At 39.8% G+C, this 24108-nt stretch overlaps 1 protein-coding gene across 1 annotated transcript in view; it reads left to right on the forward strand.

The window, feature by feature from the left end:
- Positions 1-205: 205 nt before the first annotated feature.
- LOC101858636 (pre-mRNA-splicing factor ATP-dependent RNA helicase PRP16) overlaps positions 206-24108 on the forward strand; it is a gene marked incomplete in the record, with an annotated part of 84301 nt that continues 60398 nt past the window's right edge. The window contains 20 exon segments of the mRNA XM_035970431.1: positions 206-264; positions 2897-3236; positions 4933-5114; positions 6356-6499; positions 7131-7383; positions 8282-8394; positions 9313-9533; positions 10120-10305; positions 11003-11164; positions 11947-12093; positions 13171-13251; positions 13884-14045; positions 15328-15474; positions 16351-16561; positions 17014-17076; positions 18298-18453; positions 18999-19099; positions 19752-19798; positions 20546-20708; positions 21947-22111. Coding sequence (XP_035826324.1) covers positions 2920-3236; positions 4933-5114; positions 6356-6499; positions 7131-7383; positions 8282-8394; positions 9313-9533; positions 10120-10305; positions 11003-11164; positions 11947-12093; positions 13171-13251; positions 13884-14045; positions 15328-15474; positions 16351-16561; positions 17014-17076; positions 18298-18453; positions 18999-19099; positions 19752-19798; positions 20546-20708; positions 21947-22111 — 3021 coding nt within the window.

A 24108-nucleotide genomic window follows, 5' to 3' on the forward strand; every position in this document is an offset into this window, starting at 1 on the left:
TTATTGAGATAAGCAAAAATGTTTAACAATTTTCAGTTTTATTTGTTTCAAAATATTCATTATGCTAGAATGCTATTTATAAGTTTTGTAGAATCAATTATCTTAGATTATGGTTAAAAAAATCCCTTTGAATATTTGGATAATAATATTATTGGATAAAAATACAGGACCTTCACGATCAAAACAAACCTTTCCACTTCCTGTTGTGTGCACTTCAATCGGGAAAAGACGATTTATAACTTCACCACAGCGTTGGAATCGAAAGTAAGCGTTCTTCTTCAGTTCTGATTAGTTATTTTAGTTTGAATTAGATGTCCGTATGGAGCAAAGCAATTTATGAATATAAATTAGATTTAGATCTAGATCTAGAGATCTAGAGTCTAGATTTAGATATATAGATCTAGATTCGAGGAATTAAGTTGAAACCTCGATCAAGTTTTGACTGCTTTCACCGCACCTTGAGTGATTGCGGATTGTATTTTTTTGTGTAAACGTAGCTTTAGATTCTAGAACTAGAAATCTAGATGTAGATCTCTAGGTCTAGATCTAGAATCTAGAGGGGGGGGGGGCGGGGCAAAAGATATTCAGAGACGTTTCTGGCGAACACCCAGGAACTATTCGGAGAGGTACTCCTGCACCTGCACACAGAAGCTATGCACTGCTTTAACTTTACTTTTAGGCGGGGTCAAACTGTGTCTGCAGATCACACATAGGCTATAGGATAGGCCTAGATCTAGATCAATAGCCACTAAAACTGTTGCGGTAAGATTGAACTTGGGTGGACCCAACACTGAACGAAGTCGGAACTACTTTTTATTTAATTTAAATGAGAACTGGTGGAAAGTCGCCCAAGCTGAGATCATATCTCCACAAAATTGCGCCAGCAGACAACCCAGATCTGTCCTGTCGAGCCTGCAAGGAGGAGGACGAAACTATGGACCATGTGTTCCTGAGATGTCCTGCCAACTATCGTGCTAGAACCTGTCTGCTGGGACATTTCAGTAACGCACTTTCAGCACTTTTTAAGGACCCCGGGCAAGTCAAGTGTTGAGTTCCTGCGTGCTGTTAGCACCACTGACCGTTTATGACGCCACTGCGCCAGAAGAAAGAGAGAGAGAGGAACTACTTTTTAACCTAGCTGTGCAATGGTCTGCTCTTATTGTTTAGCATTGTGTTTTTTTATTATTGCAAGTGGCTATTCTCCTGCGTCGTGCCGGTCAATAGATCAGAAGCTATTCTCCAGTGTCGCGCAGCTGGTCTATTACTAATAATTTGTTGGCGCAGATTTGCAAATACCTCTCTCATCTGTTTGTCTTGGAAAAAAATTTCCACAACTTTTCCACTTAGTGCCACTTCCATTGATACAGACGATAGGTTTTCAGACACAAACTGCCCTAATTCCTCCAATTTAGAATTATGTTGGGTGCTAGAATTGTTAGAAAAAACGTGTTCACAACTATTGACGCGAATTCATGACAAAGAGTGAGCATAAGAAGGAGTCACATTTTCACTGTTTACAAAAATGGAGATACAACAAGAAAGCACTGAAGTCGCGACATATCAGTTAAATTGATCGAAAATTACAACAACAAGAAATTTAGTTAAACAACAAGCTATACTATTTTTAGACAGGATTTTAGGCACAAAATCAATTTTGTTTGTTTAAATAAATTATAAACAGAATCATTATTTTAAAATAAGCAAATGGGCGATGGAAATAAAGGAATAAAGTTATGTTAGACAATTACCATAGATAAAATATAATAAAAAGTAGACTTACTAGGCCTAGTTATGACGCCGGAGAATAGCTTCCGATCTATTGACCGGCGCGACGCCGGAGAATAGCCACTTGCTTTATTATTATTGTTTCCCCCCTGAAACCCTCCACTGTTGTTATGTCTAGCGTGCATTAATTTACATGTGTAAACACAGTGGGTCCACCAAAGTTCAATCCAGCCACTGTCGCAAATCAATTATTTTCAAAAAAATTTCAAACTTAACTGCAAAATATCAAGTTATTGGTTATTATGGTAGGCCAGCTCTGTACAGCTCTTTCAATTGGTCATACTTTTTCAGGGTTTCCTTGACTCCATCAATCCATCTTTTGTGTGGTCTACTTCTTCCTTTATATAGCCTACTTTTTTGGAAATACGCTATATAAATGTTATATATTATTATTATATTATTATTATGAGTGGTTGGTGTAATAGGCTCTTGAGTCTGGCTGGCAAGGTGAAATTCATTTATAACAGGTGGCCAAACCATTTTATTTACTGTTTCTCTGAATGCAGGCAGGACTCGGTGCCAACAGTTACTTTTATTTCTTAATATCTGTACCAGTCTCTTTTTGTGATGTTAAGAGTTTTGCAGAAACATGTCAATATACCAACATTACCAGTCACAGTGGCAGACCTGGGCATTAAGTAAAACTAAACCCATGAAAACAAAATCACTGCGTGCGAGATGAAATGTCTCTTCCCCATGTATATATTTTCCATGCATTTTCTTTAACAGCTAGATAATTCTTGTGGTCTCTCTTCTAGCTTTCCTGTATTCTGTATCGTCCTCTTTGATCTTTTGACTTCTCTGCCATTTGTGTAAAACAGTTCTTTTTTTCATTTTAATTTTTTTCTCTCTCATTTTGAGTATTTTCTTTTCTTACTCATTGTGGTTTTATAAATGGCCAACTAGGCCTCATCTTGTTGGACCTGATTCCTATGGTTAGGTTTTTTAAATTAAGAAGAAGAGGAGGATTATATCAAAATTTCTCTATTACTATTACTCATTATTAGTTTCAAATTCAAAGTAATGGTAAATTTTATCAAATTAATTTAACAAATGTTTATATAATTCTACTGACCTGGGCTCATTTTTAAAATTTGATTTCTTTCATCAGTCTTTTTTCAGGAGCCTTCCAGTATGGCCAGCTTTGAGGTGGATGAAGAGATCCATAGGCTGGAGGGGTCCAGTGGTCAAGAGCAAGGTGGTTTGCTCATCATGAAGAAAGGCCCCTCTAAGTCTGCTGACAACTCTCATAAATTCAAAAAACCTGACACTCCCAGGATTTCCCTTCTTGGCTTGGACAGACTAGCTGCAGCTAAACGAGACGCACAGGAGGATGCTTCCTCTACACCTAAAAGGTCTAAGGTTCTATCTTACAGAGATGACAATGAAGAGGATGACATTGAGGAAGATGACAGAGACACTAGCAGAAAAAAACACAAGGACAAAGAAAGGTGTGGCTTAATATAAGCATGGATAGAAGAAGTATGGGGAAATAGAGTATATAGAAATTTGCTTTCGGTTGTTTGCTTTGACCTTATTTTTACTTGATATTTTATACAGAGATGAATATCACTCTATCGCAGGTCATTGATTGGACTAATGACTACCTGCTGCCCTTTTTACCGCAGATGAAAGAGTAATGCTTGCCAAAAAAAAATTATTTTAAAACTAGTTACAGTGCTTCCACTCTTCCGTATTTTTACGGAAATCCGTACTTTCTGCCAGTTCCGTACTTGTTCCTCCATCATTATCAACCCCCTCCGTAACAATCTGCGACAGCATAGGACTACCGAAATTCCGTAGCGAAAGATCCGTACTCGCCTTTGTATCGTCTTGTATAAGTTGTAAGGATATTTTTACGGTAATTCTCTCGGCAATAAGTTTATGTTATAGAAACCTGCCAGATTGCGCATTTCCTGCCATCGGCCATTATTCCGCTATGCCCCATGCATTCATTGCGAGTTGGTCAGCAGTACATTTTTGCCAGCAGATTGATCAAAATCTGACAAAGTTTTTGGGTCAATTTCCTCCTTTCTATCTTTCCCTCATTCCGTCTGTCTATCTTCGGATTGTTGCCGCGGCTGGAGAATCTGCGCGTTGATCAAGTATATTTGTAAATTGACTTGTGATCTTAGGCAGAAAATAACGGTCAGAAAGAAAATCCTTTGCAAATTTATGGTGTAGATCTAGAGAAATTATCAGTGCGAAGATTCTACAGCACGGGAATGTGACAAGGGCTGCGATGAAAGAAATTTGTGCTAAAACTACTAAAATCAAGAATAATTCGAAGTGGTGTTCTGAGGTTGTGACATGCGACATTCAGAGTTGAATATTGAGGAGAATTAGGGTATACGCTGCGTTACTGTATTGTGAAGGTACATATCTATTCATTATTCTCAAGTTTGCCTTCTATCAATGGTGTGATGACGAATTAATTGAATTATAGTAGCAATGGAAGGGGAACCTGCTTTTAAATATTGCCAATAATGGAAAGATATGTAAGTGAAAGAATAAAACAAGGCAAAATGTTGGTGAAAAAAATAAATGTTATGGGTTGTAGGCAATCTCTTCAAACGGGCTCCCATATGCCATTTTCAACCCTCTAAAAACCCTAAGTTTCAATTTTTTCTGTGCGGCCCCCAGACCCCCGGCACAATTTTCCTTACTTTCCAGCTTCAGCTGGTGGAAGCACTGTTGTTATTGTGACATGTAGCTTACCCTTTGTCTAAAAGGGAAATTTCCTTTTATAACAGATACAGATAGTAACTGTTTACATTATAAGAAAACGGTTATGGAATTTATAAAGATGTATTCATGAGTTAAAATTTTTTTTTGGGCAGGGAGGAAAGCTAAATTGTCGCAGCTCCAAGAGTTTAAAAAAAAAGGATTTAAAGTGAGTCAAAGCTTCAATGAAGATTGCGAAATATATGAGTTTGAAATTCTTTCAAGAGTAAATAATTGTTTGCTCAGTGTGTAATCGATTTTGTGAAGGGGTTAAAGTTCTGTTTTGTAAGGCTTAAAGAATGTTTAGTGTCAATGCATTTGTTAATGCTGTGAAAGTTATCATTTAAGATGTGGGAAGTGCAATGCTAGCTTTATTCTTAATTACTTGATAACAACATGAATATTCGTCCTTATGTATTTCAGACAGTACCGTCAACCGCGAGAGGACACCCCATCTCATCCAGGCGGCGTTAGCTCTGCGGCCAGAGATCGGCTACAAAAACACCACAAAGACAAAGAAAGAGGAATCAAGGTGTCTTCTTATGACTCGGACAGGAAAAGAGATAGGGACAAAGATTCCAGCAGACATCATTCAAGAAAGAAAGGTTTGAAAATAATTAAATCCACTTCTGCCTTGTACTTTTATGTCCGTTTTTTATTCAGCGGGGCATTTGGCTTGACCAGGCCAATTCTCCAAATTGGGTAAAATTAATAGTGAAAAGTGGTTTGTTGTGTTTGTCAGTTATCCATGATTGTTGAGAATGGCTGTGTTGTAGGAATTCACAGGCATGGAGATTATTATTATTATTCTTGGTAGTGTTTAAGGTTTGTGCTGCTCTCAGCTGTACTGAGAAAAAAAATGAAAGCTAGCTATTTCTCTTTAGTTTTGGTGAACTGACTCATCTCAGTGACCTGATTTTTTGTCTTTCCTTTTAGTAAACAGGTAATTACTGTTGTTTGCAGTTTGTGGTCCTTGTTATCGAAAATTGAAACACCACTGTTGCTTTGTGGGAAGTGAATCAGTTATATAGGCAGTAATCTATAATAAAACTTTGGCGTAATTTACTAAAATTGCATCAAGTGTTACTGTTCCTGCTGTGAGAACTGTATTTGAACATGTACTTGTTTTAGGATTTGTTGTTGATTCTGTGGCACGAACATGCCTGCAGGGGGCTCTCGTGGCCTGGAGGTTAAGGTGTTGGCCTCTCATTCAAAGGTCCCGGGTTCGAATCCGGGTAGCGATGGAAATATTTTCTTCTCTAAAATTGTCTCCTTTCACCTCCTTTCCTGCTCTCTAGCAATGTTCTGTCGTCTGCTTTCGTTTCCACTTTCTGCCCCTCGCCCTCTTTGCCCCCTCCTCTGGGCTCCTGATTTTTCTGCAGCCCTTCTACTGCTACTCCTTGACTCCTTCTTACTGCTGTCTTTCAGCCACAGCCCTGATCTTCTTGTAGGAAAGATCTTCACCTAACCTTCTACATGGCATTGGACAGAAGGGCGAGAGCCCAGCTGTTGCTGGATCATTAACAACAACAACAACAACACCTAGCCTTCTGGGACAAGGCTGAAAAATCTCGGAGGTCTCGTGTGCAAGTTGCTCATGTTAAAGATCCCTTGATGGTCTAAAATCTATAAAAGTAGGCTTTGGCTGCCACCCGGGCAAAATTTAAAATTTCCTACCAACTGAAAATGTTTAATGCAGTTGCAAGTGCCGTAAACATTTGCCACCCCCCCTCCCCCCCCAAAAAAAACCCCAAACAAGCCAGCAGCTGTTTCCCTTTCCATTCAGTTCCTTTAGTAAGACAAGTTTATAACTGTATTCATTGCTATGTTTGTTTTTATTTTCCAGACAGAGGAAGTGAGAGAAGCGAGAGACATTCACACTACGGCGACTTTTCCGAGAGGAGCAATAGGGAATGGGATGAGACTCCAGACACTGGCCGCTTCAGAGTTAACAAAGATGAAATGCCCACTCCTAATATAAAAGTGAAAGGTACAGTGTGTTCCTGCTGCTGTGGTATTGTTATGGTGTGGACTTGATATATGAAAGATATCATAGTTGGTGTCAATGTCCTTTCATTTTTAACATTGTAGTGGGGTAACTGGTGCACAACATGGTCTGGGCATACATTTGGAGCTGTCAGTGAAATGGCTTTCCTCCTGGGATGGCACTGACGGTTTTATGTCTTTTAAGCAACCATTTTTATTTTGTCAGTGTTTTTTGTTGTTTGGTGATGCTTTTCGTCTTTCAAAATTTTACTTTGATTTTATGATATAATCATATTCTTTGCCATATCGACAGACCGAAGGGCTAGAACCCAAATGGCCGCTGGATCGGGAAAGTTAAAGTAAAAGTAAAGTAATGATAAAATCATTTAATCTGTGCTGTGGCTATATTAATGTGTTTAAGCAGTAGTTCAACTGATTTTACCCAGTAAAATTTATAAGTAAGGATATGTAAGAAGTTACTTTGTGTATTGGCTGACTATTGTGGGAAAAGAAATGCTGACAGAGTGCATTATTTTAATGTAAGGTCAAGAGAAGTGGAGATCTTTGTCGTGTGCGGGCCTGTAAGCACGTTTGTGACGATAATCTTATTTTATTTATTTTTTTTTTTTGGTCAGATACTCCGTCTCACTCTACTTGGGATGATGATGATCTCCCGGCGCCAAGCAGGTCTAACTGGGATTTACCCTCCCCAAGCATCCACTCCAAAAACAGAGATCGTGACAGGTCCTCCTCGAGGGATAGGAGATCTGAGAGGTCAGAAAGGTCAGACTGGTCACAACGATCTGATCGAGACCGCAGGCACAGAAAGGACGGAGAGAGAAGTCACCACAGGTCTGAGAGAAGTGGTCACAGGGAACAATCATCCAGGTAGGTAGTTTTTGTACCGACGCTCGACCCCCTGCCTAACTTCTCTTTTTTGTCTCCTCCTTTTTCATTTGTGAGTCAGCGTGGTGGAATCAGGCTCTCGTCAAAATAATCAAAGTGAAGAAACTTGCATTTTTCTGTTGGTTTGTGAATTTTTATCAAATTTTTGTTTTTTGGCTCAACACCTTTCATGCCCATTAAAGAACTCATTTCTGAGTGGATTTTTCTGAAAAACATTGATTAAAGGCACAAAAATGTATATTTTCAGTTACGACGGACTCTTAAGCTAAGGAAATAACCAATCATTGGTGGCCATTTTCCGACTAATTTTACCTTTGAAAACAGGTGACCCCATCTCCTTCATTATCAAATATCTCGACTTGTTTTCAAGAGAAATGGATATTTTTTTCATCCAAATAAAGACCAGTGAACAAGCTTTAAGATGACACCAATAACTCTACGTGCCCAAAAATTGATGAGAGCCTGATTCCACCACGCTGCCTCACATTTCTTCTGTTTCCAGAGTTATTGTCTTTTCTCTCTTGACTCTCTTCTTTTGTCTTTTGCTTCACGAACCATTTTTCTGGGTCTTTTTCTTCATTTATTTACTTTCTTCTCTCCTCCTGATTCTCTCTTTTAATCTGATCTCATTTCCTTCTATCTTTCTCCTTTCTTGCTTCCTTCTTTCTTTCTCACTTGAGCCATATTGTTTTTGGTCTGGTCTTCTCACTTTTGTGATCTTGTCTGGCTTTTTTGTCTTTTGCTTTTTCATACTTTTCCCTCATCTCTGGTTTTTTCTTTTTGTCCATTTTGCTTTCTCCCCCCCCCCCCCCCCCCACCCCCCCAACAGCCCTGCTGTAGAAGATTCATTTACAGTTGGTTTATCTTTTCTTTTTCTCAGGTCGAGGCGACGAGATGAGTACACACCGAAGGCAACACCTACCTACAAATACAATGAGTGGATGAAGGACCGGAAGAGGATAGAATACACTCCCAAAGATGGTGGTCAGCCAGGTATGGCAGGGACTTCTACTTTCCATAGGTTGTATGGCTTTACAGGAATTGTACAGCTTTAAAGGAAAGACCAGCATGTGGAAAATGCTGTTTTGCCTCAAATTTCCAGGCAGGGGTAGATAAAAGTGATTTGTTATTTCCATTTTGTAAAGTCAAATCTCACAACGCTGCCAACTTCTCATCATCATCATCCGGTGCCTTGCCGATGCAATGGTGTGTGTTGTTCTTGCTGCTCCCAGCCATGTTGTCATCTTGTCCAGTATCTTTTCCCTCTGTCTGCCTCTGCCTCTCTTTCCATCAAACTTTCCTGTTGTTACAATATTCTCTAATGCTTCTTTCCGCATTGTGTGTCCGAAGAAATTTGCCTGGATCATGGCAAATTAGAATTCTAGTGTGGTTGACATAATTAAGATGATCAAATTACCCTGCATGTTTTTCTGAGAGCTTCTTACTGCTTTGATCAAAAGAAAAACAGTTGTTGTTTCCCTCTCATCTTGAGTGTACGCATGTGCATTTTAAAATAAAGTTTTTTTGTTGAAACAATAATGTGAGGTGTGCTGATTTTACCTACTTTTCTTAATAAAGATTGTGCCATTTAGACTAAGAACCAGTGTTTGCTGACATCAGGTAGTGATATTAGTCTCTATGTTGTGATCTCCTCCACAGTATGGCTAGTTTTTGTACAAATGGAGAAGTTTTTTACTTTGAATGACAATCATTTGTGTATCTCTGAATTTGGCATTTACTATTCCTTTGACATTTTGTCAGAACTCCATAAATACTGATTGCTATGTGTTTTCTCCCCAGTCCACACATTCTCTGAAGAATTCTGAGTGTATATAAACAAACACTACAAATTTTGTGATCAGAGCTTTTTCTTGAAAATCTTTTCATTGGGTGTAATTAATTCTGTCTCAGGGAAGGAAAACGTTTTGGAATTCAACACGGAAGAGGATCGACGAGACTGGGAGAAGGAGCAGAAGCGTCTCGATCGAGAGTGGTACAACATGGACGAGGGCTATGACGACGAGCACAATCCATTCTCAGGCACTTCAAAGGAGTACACCAGGAAGAAAGAGGAGGAAATGGAGCAAAAGAAGAAAAAGCGAATGTCTGCTCAGCAAAGGCAGATCAATAAGGTCAGACAAGAGACTGTGGCAGCACATAATAATGACTTCCTGTACACTGCAACTCTATTCAACTTCTGAATTTTTAAATACTTTCTTCTAGGAGGAGTCTTTCCTCATCTCAGACTGTCAACATGTTTGATAACTGGATCCTGTGACTTGTTTGACTCTCTGCCTTGTGGAAAACTGTGTTTTAGGAAAGCAAAGTTTTTATCGTATGAATTATTCCGTTCTGAAAGTATCCTCGGTCTTATTCATCCTGTATGCAAAATAGCTAAAGAGGAAAGGTTCGCTACTTGTCTTTTTGGTGTGAAGCTGACTTAGAATCTTATGGCTCTGCCCTCGAGTACTTTTTACAATTTTGTTTCAGAGGTGGGGAGGGGTGGATATAGAAAATTAATTACTGGAAAAGCAATTTTATCAAGTTAAAATTGGTTGGTCCTGGTTTATCTCATATTGTTTCTGAATTTTATCATAATGCCTTTCTACTCCCTTTAATGTGACTGAGCATTCTTTATGCTTTTAGAACTGTTCAAATGTGGGGCTTTTCGGTTGATAGTTTGAAATGGCCTCAAGTGTGTCATGTTTCTGCTGTCAGGACAACGAGCTGTGGGAGACCAACAGGATGTTGCGCAGTGGTGTGGTGGACCGACTCAACTTTGACGAGGATTTTGAGGAGGAGAATGAAGGGCGTGTCCACTTGCAAGTGCACAACATTGTCCCACCATTTCTGGATGGAAGAATTGTCTTCACCAAACAGCCAGAGCCTGTTGTACCTCTGAAAGTAAGTTCCTGAAATACCCAGTACACAGATTTAGAACATTTAACTTAGTTTTTATTTATTGCTGCCCCAGAATGTTGGTGACATGCCAATTTGGATATAAGAACATTTTTTGTCTATTCTTTTTCCTAGACCCAAGTGGTAGAGGATTTAGTGTGCTACGAGGTGTTTCTTTTAACACTACACAGTTTGATGTATGGAAATTATTTCTCTCTCTTGCCCTTTTTAACTCCCAGTGGAGCACAGGCCATCAACAGCATAACTCCAGCGAAGCCTGTCCTGAGCATCCTTTTCTATCTGTTTCCAAGATGTCCCCGCTTTTTGTCTCTCCTCTCCTCGGTGATGAAGGTCCTCCATCTCCCAGAACTGGCGGTCGTGTTGTTTTTGCTGTTGATGTTTTTGTAGCTGCTTTTTGTTTTACGGGAAAGGGCTGCTAACCCTTTGCCCCACCGACCTTAGTCGCCTTCTACGACATGCGCGGTACGGATACAGTGGTCCTATTCTTTGCTCCCCTGTCTCTTGGACAGGGCCCCGAGAACCACACGGGAGAATGTGAATTATTTACTAGCAAATTATTTTTCCCCATGGAAATTACTTCCCTATAATGTGATTAGCACATTCTGCTCTAAATGTACATGTAATTCTTTATGAAGGGAAGATGCTCAGATAAAATTGTCAAGTGTATGTATTCCTTTGACAGGACCCAACATCAGACATGGCTGTTGTGGCTCGTAAAGGCTGTGCTGTAGTCCGCACCCACAGAGAACAAAAGGAACGGAAAAAGGCACAGAAGAAAGAGTGGGAGTTGGCAGGTACCAACATCGGCAACATTATGGGGGTCAAGAAAAAAGAGGAGGATGAGGTATGCACCTTTCAGTTGGTCTTTTGCTTCTCTCTCCACACCTGTCACGATTATGGTGTTGAATTTTAGAATTCATAGCATACTGAATAATACTATGTCAAAAAGAAAATGGCTGAACTCCATTAGAACCTGCTTTACAGTACAGGCTGTGTGTAAAAAGTTGGCGTTGCTAATTTTTTCTTACATCAGTGATGATGTACTGCATGCTATGTCTGCTTTTTACCCAAATTGACAGACTGTTTATCATTCATGATTTATGATTTTACGAAAATGGAACAGAGTTTAGCTTCAGGATTCCTTGGAATTACAATTAGCATTAGCTGAATGCTCAGGTTTCTCATAAAAAACAGTGATGTATTAATGGACAATTGGAGAGCTTTGGTGTCTTATAAACTTATTTCAATGGGAATTTTGGACTGATAGTTGTTTACACTTTGTTTTTAAGGAAGTCAAATATTTTGCCATGGTTCATTGTTCAGACTTTTTTTCTTCAAATATTTTTTTCATAACACATGTTTGTGTTTCAATATTGGCAAGTGAGCTTTTACTGACCGTTTTATTAATTCGCTATCTTGAAACAGAATTATGTTCTCTGTTTGAGTCAATATTTGCCCTTGTCATTACTGTTGATTCTTGCTAAATGATCCAGGCCTGATTCATTGTTATTGTATTCAAATGGTTGATTCTGCTTTGGAAAGTGTGTACATGTGTGTGTGTGTGGCGGCGGTCGGGGGGTGGGTGCATTGGCTGTTGAACATAATGTTCTGTGTCAATACCTGCAGGATCAGGGAGATGAGTCAAGTTATAAAGAAGATCACAAGTTTGCTGAGCTGATGCAGGAGAAGACGGAGGCAGTGAGTGAGTTTGCTCTACAGAGGTCTCTGCAGCAACAGAGACAATTTCTGCCCATATTTGCTGTACGGAATCAGGTGGGTCATATTTTTAACATAAGTTTTCGTTTTGTCAATGAAATAAGAAAAGATAATCTTGAAATAAGAAAAGATAATCTTCAATTATCCTTCGTTGTAGTCAGCTTTCTCTAGTTTCTGAAATACATTACATGCACACATGCACAGGCACACCCACTTGATCGTTCAATCCTGTTACCCCATCTCTTTTTCTTTCTCTCTTTCTCTTTCCCTTCCTCCCTTTCTGTCTGTCTCTCTCATTTTGTGTTGGCACAAGAGTTTTTATTTATTTACCGTTGAACCCCTTGAGCCCTAGATACTGACACGCCAGTGACATGTACAATTGTTCGTATGCCCCGCCACTGGTACCGCGGTAGGTGAGACCCTGTTCCCAACCCATCTGGTGTGGGACCAAATAACGCACCGAAAACAGTGTGTGTTACACAGGACGTTATTGATTATTTTACAGATTTTTATTGAATTACATATTGATAATGATGAAAACTACCCTCAGTGAGATATGGAATGTGATTCTGGCGATGATATGAATCGGAGTAATACATCGCTCAGGAGCTGAAGCAGAGGGTCACGGTAGCCACAGATGAAAATTTCTGTTCCTCACCAGTGGGTTATCCAGAACATTTTTTTATGTACTTGTTTAAAGTTATTATTTTGTCACATTCAGAGACTTGTAATTGTGCAAAATAAAATGATTTTTTAAAGATTTTAGTTTTAGTGTTTAAGTTTGTGTTCAGATTTGATGTGAGATGTTTGTCTTTATGTCATGGCTCAGAGGGAAAAAGCTACTCATATTACGTTGTGCCAAAAGGAAACAAAGAGGGGCAAAGTCGGAGGTTGGAATGATTTGGGGGGAGGGGGATATTTTTTTATAATGTATTTAGTTACTGGCTAGATTTCTGTTTTGGTTTACTGTAGAAGCATGCTAAAATAGCAATTGTAACGATAATTAATATAAAATGATTAGAGCAAAGCGACAGTGTCTGACAGATTTTTGGATCTCATCTTAAGGAACTGTCTTGGGCTTTGGCTGTTAAGTGGCTGACATGATCAGTTCTCGTTGTCTGTCTTTTCCCACAGCTGCTGACAATTATCCGAGACAACAGCGTTATCATTATCGTTGGTGAGACAGGATCAGGAAAAACTACCCAACTCACTCAGGTAAGCCATTTTTGCTGTTTAAAGCTGTTTTGTTGTCTTTATCCTGTCCTATGATGCTACGTGCCCCCCACCCCCTTCCCCCCTCCCCCATACACACACAAAAAAAATCCCTCATAACAGTGGTACAACTTATTGTTGGCAACTCACAAGTTTGTGTCAATAACATTCTTTCATTTTCAGAGATATTTGTCTGCATGTCTCAGCAGCTGATGAACCCTCTTATTTTCCACTTTTTATTCGTTAGAATTTTCAAAATTCAGTGAAAAACTGTTACATCTATGGATTCATTTATAGTCAGAGATGTCATCTTAGCATTTCATTCACTGTTTTTTTTTTATTCAGCGTCCGTCTGATGCCAGCTAACCATTATTTCCTCATAAGTATAACGAGTGATATAAGGTTAAAGGATCCGTCATATAGGCATGCTGACCTGGGTTCAGGCAGAAATGATTTGGGAGAGTATTTAGTGGACAGTGAGAATGAAGATGTCTGAACTTTATGGACTGAAAGCTCATTGTGCTTCATCCATTGTGTTATCTTATATTATGCTGCTTTAGAGAAAGTAGATTAGTACCATTTGTCTGTTGATTTGCTTTGTGAATGTACAGTTTGCTTTTCTTTTGTTGTGTTAGTTCCTGCATGAGGATGGCTATACCAAGACGGGTATGATTGGGTGTACACAGCCCCGCCGAGTTGCGGCCATGTCGGTGGCCAAGCGTGTGTCGGAGGAGATGGACGTCAAACTTGGAGAAGACGTCGGCTATGCTATCCGTTTTGAGGACTGCACTTCTGAGGTGAGTACAGTTTTAAATATCCTCTTAACCCTTTCTTGTTTTTTAAACCAATAGATGAACAATGCAGTGCTTGAGTTCATCCCTGTCAGAACTGAATTAACCTCAATGACCTTGAGCTGGGATGTTCATGCAGACTGCTGAGATTCTGTTGTCTGCTTTCGTCTCCTCTTTCTACCCCCACCCCCTCACCTCCTTTGCCCCCTCCTCTGGGCTCCTGACTCTTTCTGCAGCCTTTCTACTGCTACTCCTTGACCCCTTCTTACAGCTGTCTTTCTGCCACACCCCTGATTTTCTGGTAGGAAAGATCTACACCTAGCCTTCTCGGACAAGGACGAAAAAATCTCAGAGGGCCCGTGTGCAAGTTGCGCACGTTAAAGATCCCTTTTTGGTCTAAAATCGATAGAGTAGGCTTTGGCCGCCACCCGGGCAAAATTCAAAATTTCCTACCAACTAAAAGTATTAGGTGTGTCCCGCGCGCTCATATGACCTTATGCAGTTGCGAGCGCCGTAAAACACTCACCAAAAAAAAAAAAAGACTGCTGAGTCAAACCTGCGTAAAGGCACAGAATGGGAAAAATAGTGATCCTGTGTTGTACAGTTTTTGTCCAGTTTTCCCTTTTAAGTTTTTCTTTTGCTTTAGTTGAATATATTGCCTATTGTTCAGTAATACGGCGTGCCCACTACGGCTGGATCTGGCCAATCGCCCGAATCGATCGCCTGAAACTGAAAACAAACACGTTTGTTTTTTAGGCGATCGAGTCGGGCGATCAGCTCGATCGGCCGATCCCGTTCGTAGTGGGCACCCCGTATAAAATGCAAACAATAATGCGGTGTGGACATGGAAATCTTTGCTCTAAGATGAATAACATTTTAAATTTTACCATGTAAAACGTTTGTGCTGTCGGCAACCACGCTCAATTAATTAGAATTCCATTTTCAGCCCGGTCCTTGACTCTCTTGAGTGTTAATCGTATGCATTATTTTGTTATTTAAAGCAATCTGTCTGTACAACACTTTACTTCAGTGGGTGGTTGGCGGGTGCTCTGGTGTGGTTTGCTCCTTCTTTCCTATCAAACATCTATCGTCTTTATCTCCCCTTCTTCTTTTTTATGTTTGTTACTCCCTTGTAACACCTCTAATCTTCTGGCGCTCATATAACCTTATGCAGTTGCGAGTGCCGTAAAACCTCTACTAAAAAAACAAACAAAAAAACTTTACTTCAAACTCATTTTCACACCTTTGACTCGGGTGCTTATCATACCATGTTTGTTCTTTGTTACAGAAAACAATGATCAAGTACATGACGGACGGTATCCTTCTGCGAGAATCTCTGCGTGAATCCGATCTGGACCACTACAGCGCTATCATCATGGACGAGGCCCACGAGAGATCGCTCAACACTGACGTGCTCTTTGGTCTGCTCAGAAATGTAAGGGAACTGAAATGTGTATCGTTGTTGTTGTTGTCATGTGGCAAGAAATGCTCATTAGAACTCCAATGGCCCCATTTTTAGAATGCATAAAAAAGCTTTTTATTTTTCTATTTCTGGGTATAGTTTTATCATGACATCTGCCTGTGGAGAAGTCCACGGACAGAAATGTTGAGTGGATTTTTTTCCCACAAGTTTTTTGCTGTTTGGTGCAGGCTACTCTTTCTTTACATTGGTGAAGGCCTAACGAATTCTTTTGCTTCATTCCCTGAAAGGCCTAGGCTCTTTTATTAAACTAAAAAACCCCGTAAATTTTCAGTTACCACGGACTCTTAAGCTAAGGAAATAACCAATCTTTGGCGGCCATTTTCTCACTAATTTTACCTCTGAAAACAGGCGACCCCACCTCCTTCATTCGCAAATATCCCGACTTGACTCAATATAAAGGGATATTTTTTTCATTGAAATAAAGACAAGTGAACAAGCTCTAAGATGACACCAATAACTCTACATGCCCCAAAATTGACGAGAGCGTGATTCCACCACGCTGCCTCACAAAAGTTGAGTGGATTTTTTCCCACCAATGTTTTGCTGTTTGGTGTAGTTTACTCTTTCTTTACATTGGTTAAGGCCTGACGAATTCTTTTGCTTCATTCCCTGAAAGGCCTATGCTCTTTTATTTTGAAGTTGATTTGTCCCTCTTTTTGCAGAGAGTAAGAGGTAGGGTATGAGCACACCTTACGATATACTGAAGAAAAAAAATTGACTAATTTTCAACCTTTGTCTTTTACGATTACTTGCACAATTTGGAAATATTGCAACATGTTGCACATAATAACATGTGAAGTTTATATGAATTTATTTATTTCATTTAAGGTGGTGTCAAGACGCCATGACCTGAAACTGATAGTGACGTCTGCCACAATGGATGCCACCAAGTTTGCCACTTTCTTTGGCAATGTTCCTGTGTTCACCATTCCTGGTCGTACGTTCCCTGTGGATGTGTTGTATGCCAAAAACCCACAAGAAGACTATGTGGACGCAGCTGTGAAACAGGCTTTGCAAGTGCATCTTGGAGGGTTGCCTGGTATGTTCTAGATTGAGACCTACTTCTTTTTCTTCTGCAGTACGTTGTGCCTTTAAATCTGAATAAAATTCTAGTACTCCTGTTTTTCCCCTGGCTAGGTCTTAGGGGAGTGGCCTGCAGGTTTTTCAAACTCACAGTGCTATTGATTTTAAATGTGTGACCTTTTTATCTGTACTGTCTACCTCAAATGGCCAGTCTTGTATTCAGATGTGTAGTCACTTCATAGAATTACTATTCTCTGTTTGTGTTTTGAAAATATCAAATGTATTCATATTTTTTTTTCTTTATGCATGATATTATGAAGTGCTTTTTTGACAGGCTAATGGTTTTCATGAGACGGAATAAACACAAGTTAAAAGTTTCTTCAAGCTGTATTTTTTCCATAGTAAGTGTTGGATCTACACATTTCCTCTTGTGGAATGATGTATTTCATCCACTCGTCTTCATTTCAGGTGATCTTCTGATCTTCATGCCTGGTCAAGAAGATATCGAGGTGACTTGTGAGCTGGTGACAGGTAACTATCTGGTTATAATCTTGATGACTATAGATTATTGATGAGATTGCAGGGGCATGGGTTTTATTATTTAATTTTTTGTGTGTCTTATATAAATTTGGCCAACACTCCACTTCTTGTGAATTTTTAATAATGTTTTATGTGGATTACGATTTCTCTGTTCTTTTTTTTAACGCACTGAGGACGCGCTGTTTTGGGGTACTTAATAAAAAAATAGATGCTTTACCTGGTTATTCATGCCAATTTTTTTTCAATTCTGTTTTCATGACCTAAAACATAGATAGGCAGGCAACAACATTATGTATTGTATAAAGCTTTGAAATATGCCGTAGCATTGCTTTTAGTCTGTTTTCTGGTCGGACATATGTGGCCGTTACGACGTTAAAGAGTTAATTTTTAAAAAAATGCTTGTGCTGCTGTTGTGGTTGGTTTGGCTACTAGCTTAATCTGCCACAGAAATATTTGCTTCAAGTTTGAGTTATGTCTGAATTATTCTCTCTGCTTTATTTTGTGGCTTAATACCAAGTTCCCTGCCGTTGAGATCAACTGACTTGTGTCTTGTGTTTCTCTGGAGTTCAGTGTCATCTAAAACAATTTACACTGAAATCTTGGTTTTTGCTAGAACTGTGCTTGACCTTTCCTTCAACCTGTTTTTAACGCTTGATTTTGTTGTTGTTGTTATCGATCCAGCAACAGCTGGGCTCTCGCCCTTCTGTCCAATGCCATGTAGTGATAAGTGCAGGTTTGCTGCAGTTGCTGTAATGTTCCATAGAGTGTGTTGTCTATGTTAGGTCTCGGAGGAAGAAGGGTAGCTCTGATGTCATTTAGGGCTGTGCAGTGGAACAGGTGATGATCCACAGTCTCATATGTATAGTCACACAAGGGACACATTGGGGGAAGTTCCGTGTTTATTCTGTTCAGGTGGAAGTTGAGCTGTATATGTTCTGTTCGTAGGCGGAAGATCGTGGTCTGTTTCTTTCTCTGAAGGCGGTTGATATTGTCATTCCTTTTTGTTGTGGTCATATGTATGAAAACTGCTCTGCCTGTCTTTCCCAGGGCCCATCTGTTCATCCAATCTTGTTTGTTGTTGCTTTTGATGATTTGTTTTGCTGTGTTGTATGAAGTTGAAGTGTTGGGTTGTTCCTGTCTAGATCCCCGTTTGGCAAGTGTGTCTGCTCTTAACGCTTGTTCATTTGTATAATTTGTCTGTGTTTTGATCAGAGCGGCTGGGAGAGCTGGATGAGGCTCCTCCTTTGGCTATTTTGCCCATCTACTCTCAGCTGCCCTCTGACCTCCAAGCCAAGATCTTCCAGAAGGCTCCCGATGGCATCCGCAAGTGCGTTGTGGCCACCAACATTGCCGAAACATCACTCACAGGTGTGTTGTTGAATTCAGTCTATTCTCTAGAGTGAAAAACAACATCACAAGAACATATCTCATTGTATTTCACTCAAGTGCCATGAACAAAATATGAGCTGTTGTGTTTCTAATGGCTCTTTGAATTTTGTAGATTAAGTTATTAAGTAAAATTCAGTGAAGATTGGGTATTTATTTTGCTGGTGGGAAATTAGATGAATGTTCGTAGATTACACATTTGGTGCTCCCTTTTTTGAGTATGTTTCCCTGACTAGATAGTAAGGTGTCTATGCAACAGTGTCCAGACCATCAATGATTTATTGATAGAGGCACCAGCCATCCATGTCCAGGTGCTGTTTTAGCCTATGTAACACTGTATTGAACTTTTTGCAACTTCTCATTGGGGTATTTTTTTTGGTAAGCTGTAAATGAGAACAATTTTTCAGTAGCCCTGAAGCCAGAAACAAACGTCCAGGTTCCTCAAGAACAATAGATGCAACAACGCGAATTTAGAGCACTTTTAATGCATGTATGGAAATGTTCTAACATCTTTTCTCGTATTTCAGTTGATGGGATCATGTTTGTGATAGACTCTGGCTATTGCAAACTAAAGGTTTACAACCCGAAGATTGGTATGGACGCCCTGCAGATCTTTCCAATTAGTCAGGTACATAATGTGTTTTTCTTTCTCTCTAAAAATGTGTATGTTGAGTTGAATAGGTCTTTGGAGTTGAAATGCTTACGGTAGAGATGTATTGAGGGAATTGTGACTGATGCTCACCACTCCATCTTATGTTCAGTCAGGAATTAATTGTGGTTTTTAAAAATTTTAGTAGAGGTTTTACTGAGAGGTTTTACGGCACTCGCAACTGCATTACGCCATATGAGCGCCTGTAATTGTGTTTGTTTTTCGATTAATTTGAAAGTTTAAAATTCACAAGTTGAACTCTAAATGTGGTTCACCAAGGGCACTTTTTGATGAACCGACCGGGATTGGGAGAATTTTTCAATGGGCAATAAACAATCTGCTTATCTATTAGAGAATTTTTATCCATCTCCACTGGAAAATTGTGGATGAAAGTTTACATGAGGTTTGATCCAGTCCTGTTTCCCCATTGGCTTGCTGTCCCATTACTGCTTTTTGGTACAGTGTGTTGCTCCTCTTTTATTCTTTTGTTTGTGTATTTAGTTGTTTGCATTTTGAGCAATATGAGCTTTTTTAGTTGGTTCGAAATGTTGAATAACATTGATGGAAACTTTGTTACCTTTCTTTTGATTTTACTTTTCTTTTGTTTTAAAATGAGTTTTGATTTTTTCAGGCAAATGCAAATCAGAGGTCTGGTCGTGCTGGCAGAACGGGACCAGGGTAAGAGATTCTGTTCTGTTCTGTAGGAGTGAAAGGGTTTAGCTTTTGTGTGTGTGTGTGTGTGTACGTGTGTGTGTCTTTCGGTGTGTGAGTGTGTGTATGTAGGTGCGTCACACCCACACACAAACATGCATTGTAGTAATGTGTGTGTATGTGTGTGTGTGTGTGTGTTTGTGTACATGTATGTGTGTGTGGGTGTGTGTGTGTGTGTGTATGTGTGTGTGTGTGTGTGTGTTTGTGTACATGTATGTGTGTGTGTTGGGGAGTAAAGGGAGGGGGGGGGGAGAGGTAGTTTTTTGTGTTAGTGTTGTATTGTTTGGATTTGGAGGAGTTAGTTGATGTGGATGTGCGTGTGTATTTGAATGTTGTGGTGGAGAAGAAGAGGAGTGATGAAAGCAAAAGATATTGGGTTTTTAAAAAACTGCGTGGTGGCATATTTTTAGTTTGCCAGTGTTGCTATCAAAGTATACCTTTTTACGTTTATTGTTTCTGTGTCCAGAAATTGGATTTTGACATCAAACTTTCAGTCTTTCTTTCCTATGAAACATCTATCGTCTTTATCTCCCCTCCTTCTTTTTTATGTTTGTTTCTCTCTTGTAACACCTCAAATCTTCTGGCGCTCATATGACCTCATGCAGTTGCGAGTGCCGTAAAACCTCTACTAAGACTTTCAGTCCATTGGCATAAAAATGCATGTTGTAACACATGATCATGTTGATATTAAGACATATTCTACCTATTTTTCAGTCAAGCTTATCGCCTGTACACACAACGTCAGTACAAAGATGAACTTCTCACAACCACAGTTCCAGAAATTCAGCGGACCAACTTGGCACACGTTGTGTTACTGCTAAAGTCATTAGGTGTCCAGGATCTTCTACTGTTTCACTTCATGGACCCTCCTCCGGAGGTGAGTTTGTTTTCTGTCTTGTACTTTTATACGTTTTGTGTGTGTGTGTGTGTGTGTGTGTGTGTGTGTGTGTGTGTGTGTGTGTTTGGAGAGAGAGAGAGGGAGGGAGGGAGAGAGAAAGAGAGAGAGTGAGAGAGAGAGAGAGAGAAGGAGGGAGGGAGGGTGGGAGAGAGAAAGAGAGACTATGAATAATTCTGGTTAATTACCACGGATACTTAAAATAAACTTGAAGAAAGAGATATGTTTCCCAGTAGACTGTTTAGAATTCATGGAAGGAAAAGAAGTCGGATGACTTTGTGTTGAAAGAAGCCCGAGTGAGTTGATCACTAATAAAGTTAAAAAACAATTAGGAAGAGATGAATGCAGTTTCTGGGCCACTTGAATAGACATAAAGGCCAAGAAGACTTTACTCGCATTGGAAAAAAATAGAAGGCAAAAGAGGCACAATTAGACTAAAAGTAATTTACCGAGAGAACTTGAACTGATGGGTGACAGGGCAGGACAAGGATAATATTATAGGTTTTTTTGAGAGCATCCAAACAGAGTAGCAAACCATGATCAGTGATGTCTGTTTTGAATCTGGCACATGACAATAGTGGCGATTATAATGATGATGATGATGATGATAAGCGTTCTTGAAGAAGCCCAAAAGGGCGAAATGTTGAACATATTTTATAGTGTCATAAAGCTTAAATTCAGAAAAACTCCGTCTCCATCAACTTTTATTTTTCTTATTGTACTTACAATAATGATGATGACTATCATGACGACTGGTTCTATCAAAATTTTTACTCTGTGGGTTCTATCCTGGTTTTGCTTCTGTTGTCTTGCTCCTCAAATTTGTCTGTCTTTAGGCCATTCCCAAAGGGGGGACATTTCTCGTTCATGCACAGTAGAATTGTAAATGGGCTGATTCATGGATGTTACGCTCATAACTGTGCCTGATCTACAACAGGGAACTGTTGCTTTTTCTTTCCTAATCCTTACTATTGTCATTTTCCTCTACTTTTTTTGTATGTTTGTCACTCTTGTGGCCCACTATTTCCGGGGTGCCTTGATAATCGAAGCAGACTTTGTGCTGTAAAAGCTAAAAAGGTGAGCAGAGTAAGTCTGATTCCCTGTAAGGTTTCTCTGTTGACTTCCACCCCTCGGCGCTCATATGACCTTATGCAGTTGTGAGCACCGTAAAACCTCTACTAAAACTAACTAAAATTTGTCCCTTTTCTCGTCTCCCTCAGGACAACATCCTGAACTCGATGTACCAGCTGTGGATCCTCGGTGCCCTGGACAACACGGGCGCGCTGACCGCCCTGGGCCGCAACATGGTGGAATTTCCTCTGGACCCGGCTCTCTCCAAGCTCATCATTGTGTCTGTGGACATGGGTTGCAGCGCCGACTGTTTGGTGAGTCAGTTCCTTCTAGTCACTCAGAGTAGTCAGAGTGTGTCTGTTTTGAGAGTTTACTGGTTTCTTTATTTAGGGAACCTAAACAAATGGGTAACAGGAAAAGATCAGGGAAACGTAGCTTTTTTGAGGGCATCCGAGCAAAGTAATGAATGCAAAACCATGATCGCCGATGTCTGTCGCAGATCTGGCACCGGATGATGATGATGACTGGTTTCTTGAAAGCACCTCAAGGACCGAGCCTTCTGTTTCTTTTCTTCTTCTTCGCGTTCCCCTGCTAGATCGTGGGTGGTTGGCGGGTGCTCTGGTGTGGTTGGCTCCTTCTTTCCTATCAAACATCTATCGTCCTTATCTCCCCTTCTTCTTTTTTATGTTTGTTACTCTCTTGTAACCACTCTAATCTTCTGGCGCTCATATGACCTTATGCAGTTGCGAGCGCCGTAAAACCTCTACTAAAACTAATAAATTTGCTAGATCTTATGTGTAGTCGGTTGCTGGTTCTTCAACCTGCAGTGCAACTGATTTTTATGTATGTAACCACTTTTCTTACTTCATAGAGCCCCTTGTCTTCAGGCAGCCACATTTTACTGTGTTTTTAATGGGTGACATTTTGTTTTGTCAAAGAAGTATGTGGCAGTGATATTGATGGATAGAAATATAAGCAGTTGATGGGGAGCATTTGGCTGCTTTTAAAGACTGTGTATTTAGAGTAGTAGGGTTATGTGGTGGTAAGGTTGGGGAATAATGACAAAATGGAGCATTGATTTCTTTCTTTTTTTCCCCCAATCTTTTGTATGTTTATTGGTATGTGTGGGATCATAAATTTTCTGTGGATTTGAATGTACATTTATGTGTGTGTCTTTATTGTAAGTGTTCGTACTTATCTTGCCTTTCTCCTCTCTCTCTCTCTCTCTCTCTCTCTCTCTCTCTCTCTCTCTCTCTCTCTCTCTCTCTGATTGGCTCTCCTACAATGGAAAAGGGGTGGGGGGTCATACAGTTTGAATTGAAGTTACGGCGTTTACAGAAAGTTTAATGCCAAGAGTACCATTTGATCGCAATAAAAATGGATAATTTAATGTACTCGAGTTAATGACTTTTGCAAGGCCGATCTGTTGGCCAGATAACAACGATTGCTTGTTTTATTAAAAGATGTTATATCTTCTTATATTCTTCTTATTTTAAATACGTTCATTGTTGAAACATTGGGACGTTCTGTCGGAAGGTTTCAATTAATTACCATTAATGATCTCAAGACCGCAATTTTCCGGATGGTATAGTCAGCTTGTGCTATCAATCACCTTGCAATCAAGACAGAGAAAGATGATATGAAACTCCCATTTGTCACTTGTTTCCTTTGCCCTTTATTGTTCCAATGGCCAGACATACATCAGGGCCTTTCAATGCTGGGTGCACTTCTCTGAGCAAACAGATCCCCAAATATAAGGTGAAAGAAAAGTATCAAAGAATCTTGAAAGAAGTGTTTTAAAAAAAACCCAGAAATAACAGTCGGTTGTTGAATGTTACAATTAAGCTAAAATGGAAGAGACTGTCCCTACAAGGAGGATTTAAATGGTGGAGCAGAGAGTAAACTTTACAGAATATTCTATACAGTGTTTTGTTAATGCACCCTCCCCCTCCTCCAAGTTTCGGAGAAGGAGAAGCATAGTCTGCTATCTTGCCTTCGGATAAAGAAATATCGGGACTGTATCTTGTTTATGAGGTTGTTGGTTAAAGTAAAATACAGATTTCAACTCATCCTCAAATAAGTAAACTATAAAAAGTGACGTGTCCTGCAGTCATGAATGTAATTCTGAGCGTCTATGTTTAGTTTCCCCCGTGATGCTTCCAGGCAGGGTAAAAGCATCTGATACGAAATTGAGGTCCAAAAATAAATTAATGACAGAATGCGCGCGTGCGTGTGTGTATGTGTGTGTGTGTGTGTGTGTGTGTGTGTGTGCGCGTGTGTGTGCATGTGTGCGTGCGTGCGTGCGTGCGTG

The sequence above is a fragment of the Aplysia californica genome, unplaced genomic scaffold, assembly GCF_000002075.1.
Source record: "Aplysia californica isolate F4 #8 unplaced genomic scaffold, AplCal3.0 scaffold00267, whole genome shotgun sequence".
Lineage (NCBI taxonomy): Eukaryota > Metazoa > Mollusca > Gastropoda > Aplysiida > Aplysiidae > Aplysia > Aplysia californica.